The sequence below is a fragment of the Triplophysa rosa genome, linkage group LG7 (genome assembly GCF_024868665.1).
Source record: "Triplophysa rosa linkage group LG7, Trosa_1v2, whole genome shotgun sequence".
NCBI lineage: Eukaryota > Metazoa > Chordata > Actinopteri > Cypriniformes > Nemacheilidae > Triplophysa > Triplophysa rosa.
In genome coordinates, this window is record NC_079896.1 from 16,464,453 (window position 1) to 16,470,218 (window position 5,766).

The 5,766-nt window shown below is 47.0% G+C and overlaps 1 protein-coding gene across 1 annotated transcript; it reads right to left on the reverse strand.

The window, feature by feature from the left end:
• Positions 1-830: 830 nt before the first annotated feature.
• LOC130556804 (uncharacterized) lies at positions 831-2,162 on the reverse strand. The gene has a single exon (XM_057338106.1). It carries the CDS (start codon positions 2,046-2,048, stop codon positions 915-917), a length of 1,134 nt encoding a protein of 377 aa, XP_057194089.1. The 5' UTR covers positions 2,049-2,162; the 3' UTR covers positions 831-914.
• Between the last annotated feature and the right edge of the window lie 3,604 nt (positions 2,163-5,766).

Consider the following 5,766-nt stretch of genomic DNA (forward strand, 5'->3'; position numbering starts at 1 on the left):
CACGGGACCCTGCGGGGACGTTCGCTACGACGAAGCTGACTTCTGGGGGCTAAAAGGGAGGTCTGCTGCGGCAGAGTAAAGGAAGAAGCATGGGCCTCTGTGGGGCGATCGCTGCAGCGATGCTGGCTTCGGGGGCTATGAGGGGGTCTACTGCGGCAGAGTAAGGGACGAAGCACGGGCCCCTGTGGGCAGTCGCTGCGGCGATACTGGCTTCGGGGGCTATGAGGGGGTCTGCTGTGGCAGAGTAAGGAAGAGGCACTGGCCCCTGATTGGCGATCGCTGCGGCGATACTGGCCTTTGTAAAATTGGTGTCTGCTGCGGCAGAGCACGAGATGGAAGCTCGGGCCCCTGCGGGGGCTGTCGCTGCGGCGATACTGGCTTCTGTAGAATTGGTGTCTGCTGCGGCAGAGCACGAGTTGGAAGCTCGGGCCCCTGTGACGGCGGTCGCTGCGGCGATACTGGCTTCTGTAGAATTGGTGCCTGCTGCGGCAGAGCACGAGTTGGAAGCACCGGTCGCTGCGGCGATACTGGCTTCTGTAGAATTGGTGTCTGCTGCGGCAGAGCACGAGTTGGAAGCACGGGCCCCTGCGGGGGCGGTCGCTGCGGCGATACTGGCTTCTGTAGAATTAGTGTCTGCTGCGGCAGAGCACGAGTTGGAAGCGCGGGCCCCTGCGGGGGCGGACGTTGCGGCGATACTGGCTTCTGTAGTATTGGTGTCTGCTTCGGTGGAGTGTGAGTTGGAAGCCTGGGTTCTTGAGGGGGCAGTTGCTGCGGTGAACTGAATTCTGGAGAGGCGAGGTCCAATTAGCTGAGTACGAGATGCGCGCCGGGCTCCTGTGTGTTGAACGGTGCGTCACTACTGCTGGTGGTTTGATGGAGAAGTTTGGAAGATGGTTGATGCTAGACGATTCGAGTTATGAGGCTTCTCTGATGAGGGTGAGGTCTGTTCGGATGTAGCTTTTGTAAGCTTTGGATGACCATCGGCCGAGCGCTTGTATCTGGGGCTGTGAGAGGCCCTTTTGGGTTCCAGCCGTGGTTGCTGCGCTGATGCGGAAAGAATGGCAGGAGAAGTGATCTGCTGGGATGCCGGTATGGAGCAAAACGGATTTAAGATGTTTTTGGAACCAGAAATGTGTGGCGGGGTGATTTAAGTCATCTGCGAAGAGGGGTTCGGATGGAGATTTAACTTGTGATCGTTTGAAGCGGAGGTAGGCTAGGAGGGTTTGATAAGTCTGGATTGGGGAATTGAGATTGAAGATATAGATGAAATGGCCTCTCCCGGCCTGGTCGGTCTTGCTTCGCTTGATAAAAAATGAGATGGTTTCCGAATCGAGCACTGATAGATCCGAAATGGTGGGGTGAACTGAGGGATCGAATTTGGACGTGGTGGTGATTTCTGAGCATCTGAGGAATCCGAAGAAGGCCAAAATGAACATGGCGTCGAGTGTGCGTGCGGTGTGCTTGGTGTGATAGCCTCTGCGAAGGGTGGAAATGCATTTTGTTAGAATTTCTATGGTGATTGGTTGTCTGTCGTCCGGGTGGGTGGGTTGGGCTCTCTGGATGCCTTTGATGAGCATGGATGCTTGGGGGCTGGCTATGGTTGGGGAGAGTGTGTTGAAGATTAACTTGTGAAAAAACTGAATTCCACTCAGGTATCCTTTAATTGAACTGGCTTGGAGATTTTTTATGGTGTTGAGAAAGGAGATGAATGAAGTGATGGAGAGGAGAGAAAAATCCGGGAAGGGGAGGTTGTATGAGCGGTGAAATGTTTTGAAATTCCTCCATGCTGTAAGGTAAGAAAGTAGGGTCCTGGGGGAAACGGCTTGAATGATGGAGTTGAGGGAAGCGTCTAGCATGTCTTTTAGAGGGTGGTTCACTTGAAGATTAATTCCGAATATGGAGGGACAGGCGTTGGTAGGGGATCCGCGTCCGGTGCCAGCAGCCTGAATTTCTGAAATGAAAAACGGGAAAGGGCATGAGCTATCTGGTTTTTGGACCCGGGGACGTGTTTGCCTGTCAGAATGAACTGCTTGTAAGCTGAGATCCATATGAGGCGTCTGAGAAAAGGCATTAAGGCGGGTGAATGGGAGCGGCCTTTGTTGATGCAATGTACCATTGCTTCGTTGTCACAATGGACTATAATGTTGGAGGCGGACCATTCTTTCCCCCATAAATATGCTGCTAAGACAAGTGGGTACAGCTCAAAAAGTGCTGATGATGCAAGAGGCTGCGGTAGACTTGTGAGCTGGGGGGGCCATGTGGACGCGAACCAGCGGCCTTGGTAAAATCCCCCGAAACCGACGGAAGGAGCTGCGTCGGTAAATAGGCGTATGTCGACGGGGAGAGAGACCTTGTCGTTGTAAAAGAAGGACATTCCGTTCCATTGTTTGAGGAATTTGATCCATAGACTGAGCTCGTCGCTGCATGAGCTGGTTATATGGATCGAATCCTCTAGTGCGTGAGCGGAGGATGCGAGGGAGAGGAGATGCGCAACGAACGGGCGACCTTGCGGGATGATGCGTATCGCGAAATTTAAGTGGCCGAGAATTGATAATATCTCGCGTTTAGAGCAATACGGCGTGTCTATGAGGGATGAAGCGATCAAAATCATCCTATCAATCTTTTCCTTTGGCAGAGAAGCTTGGAATTTGAGCATGTCGAGCTTAATGCCTAGAAATTCGGACGTGCTGGGTCCCGCCGTTTTTTCTTGTGCGAGAGGGATGCCGAGTTTCACGAAGACTTCTTGGACTTTGGAAAGATGTGCTGCCGGGACGGAATCGGGCGGCGAGATGATTAAGAAATTGTCTAGTAGATGAATGAGGTAAGGGATGGCGTAGTTGTTAGAGAGAATCCAACAGATTGCTTCTGACAACATGTCGAAAATCTTTGGGCTACTTCTGCATCCGAAAGTGAGGCGTACGGAAAAATAGAATTTCTCACGCCAACGTATACAAGGTGCCAACATTTTGGGTGTATCGGCATGATTTTGAATGCGGAGGTGATATCGACCTTGGCTAGCCAGACGCCGCGTCCGGCCAATTTAATCAAAGTGATGGCTTGCTCAATATCGTGATAATGCAATGCGAATTCTTCGAGCGGAATTAAGCTATTGATGCTTGGAAAGGGGGAGCCGTGGGGGGACGAGAGATCGAATATGAGGCGCTTTTTCCCCGAAAATTTTCGCGTGGCGACACCGATGGGGCTGACGCAGAAAACAGGAAATGGTGGGGTGGAAAAAGGGCCGATCATGAATTTATCGTCAATCTCTTTTTTGATGAGGAGATCGACGGTTTCGGGTTCGGCGAGTGCCGACTGGAGATTAGGGCATATGAGGCTGTGGGAAAGTGGGTTTATGATGCCGGGATTGAAGCCTAGAGAGAAACCATTTATAAAGTAATCTGTGAATGCATGATAAGTGTGGAGAGATAATTCGGAAGCTAGGTGTAAAAAATTGACAGGAGTCGAGAGATATTTGTTAGATGTCTTATTGACTGCTTTACTGACTGGGCAAACTATGCGCGCCGCCACAATAGGTGCAAGCGTGTAGGTACCGGCAGCGTTGCCTTGTGCACCTGTTTGCGTTGAAGCTTCTGCAAACCTCGTAAGCTGAGGTGTTGATGGTGTCAGGCTTGACTGGGAAGGCTTGGCGATTTGGCAGGCGTGGAACGTGGGCGGTGGAAACGGGAGGAGGCATAGTTTCGCAAGGGGGAATGGCGGGAGTGACCAGGGGACAAGCTGTGGTGTTGTGTGATTCGGAGCGGTACACCACGCAAGATATATTTTGTACGCCCAAAAACCCCCTGTTGTGCCTTCATTAGCCGCTCCATCGGCTGCTATTCCCTCCCTCCTCTCTCTACCACAGGCATGCCTAAGTTTCTCACTGGATACAGCAACATCCATGCCGGTGCCATGCAACGCCCCAGTCCTGGAACCACCCCCCATCTCCACAAGCATCAGTACGCAGATTTTGGCAGGTGCAGACATAGATTTATTTCAACTTCTATCACCACTTTCACCCCCGTCAGCAGATCGGCAGATTTCTTACGACGACCTTTCGTTTACTTTCTGTTGATGAAGTCTGTTGATCATGAGCGAAGGCTCCGAAGAACAAAAGGTGAATGAATGAGGCACGGTGTCTACCTTTTATACCCGGATATCCGGGGGCGGAGTCCGGCATGCAAATTTCATTTGCCAATTTCATCGGCCTTTTCTAAGAAGTCGGAAGCGATTGGTTCTCAGGGACGAACCCCATGTGTCGGCTCGACACAACGTCGAGAGACCGACAGAAAGAGAATCACATTATCAAGGACATGATAGCAGAAGTGTAACGTTAGATGACAGACAAATACTAGCACTGCAAATCAGAGATCCTTTGTTTGTCCATGCAACAAAAGGGTCATTTTAAAATGGAGTAACATCATCCAAATTCTATTCTGGTTCTCAATAAAGGTTAAAATTAAATCCATAATTTAACTTCATGTTACAATTGTTGCCAGACATTTGCAATACTTAAGGCAAACAAACCTTTTCTGAGCAAGAATCAACGATTGGAAAAGTTCTGTTGGAAAAATTTTAATTGCAAGATAATGTTTGCATATGAGAGAAGAATTTGGACAAATAAAAAAGATGTATCAAAAGCACAGATAAAGCAATTGTGATAATTAAATGCTGAAAGCGTCAGTATAATAATACTTGTTTAAGTAAGATCTGGAGATATTGTAATCAAAAGGAGAATGATGGAGAAAGGGAAATGTATGAATGGTTTAAGTTGGCCTTGTTGGAGTTAAAATGACCAACACATGTGGAGTAGAACAGAAGTTTGCATATTCAGAAAGTAGAAAGAAAGTTGTTTGAAGTGTAGCTCAGGCTTCACTCAGGATTTAAAAATGGTATAAGATAGAACTAGAAAGTAGAATGAAACCAGTAAGTCTTATTACAACTCCTAAACAACAATGCAGAATTCCCAATTGATAAAATTGGACAAATGTGGGCAAAACTAAAACTGATGACTACAAAGATAATGATAAAACTATTGTTACATGGGTCAATAAAGCATGTATGTCCTTATCTCACTGAGGGAGAGACAACACTGAGATCAAAGGGCTTGTTTCAAATTATATGTTTAGCCCAATTGTAAAAAAAAAAACATTATTTCCTGCGATCAGTCAAAGGTGTTGTTGAAAGCCATGTTTAACATCTTAACATACAGTGCAATGCAGTTAGTACTGTCTTTAAGCTCAAGGCTCTGTCCTTTCTTTATGAGACTGTGGTAATTGTCAAAGAAACAATTTTGACCAGTTGTCTTTGTTGAAATCCATAAAAAGAGCTGATAGTGAATTTCTGAAATCACTGTAGGAATGTAGAATTCCTGTTTACAGTAATTCAGTGGGATCTAGTAATAGTATTTTTGCACTTCTGTATGTCTTAACATTGACAGAAAGTTTAGGCTTTTAAAACCTAAAAGAAAACCTGTGCTCCGCACCAATCTGCCCAATTCCTTTCTTCCTTCTCATATGTAAATAAATTAACATTAGCACACTCAACCCAAAACATGAGAATCATCGCTATATTTCACATTACTGTGTTCAGATTCAACAAACTGCACTTACGGTACAACACACAGATTGTGTACAAGTTAATTGAATTGAAATAATTATTTTGTGCTTAACGGTTATTTTGGTGGACTTTTTTTATAAAAAAGTACTTTTGAACTATGAGTTACTATAAACCTTTTTTCTCCCCTACAGCAAAGTGTAAGATTTGTGT

What these genes read in the sequence shown, in the direction of transcription:
- LOC130556804 (XM_057338106.1), bottom strand. Translation starts at nt 2,048, where the DNA reads ATGGATCTCAGCTTACAAGCAGTTCATTCTGACAGGCAAACACGTCCC.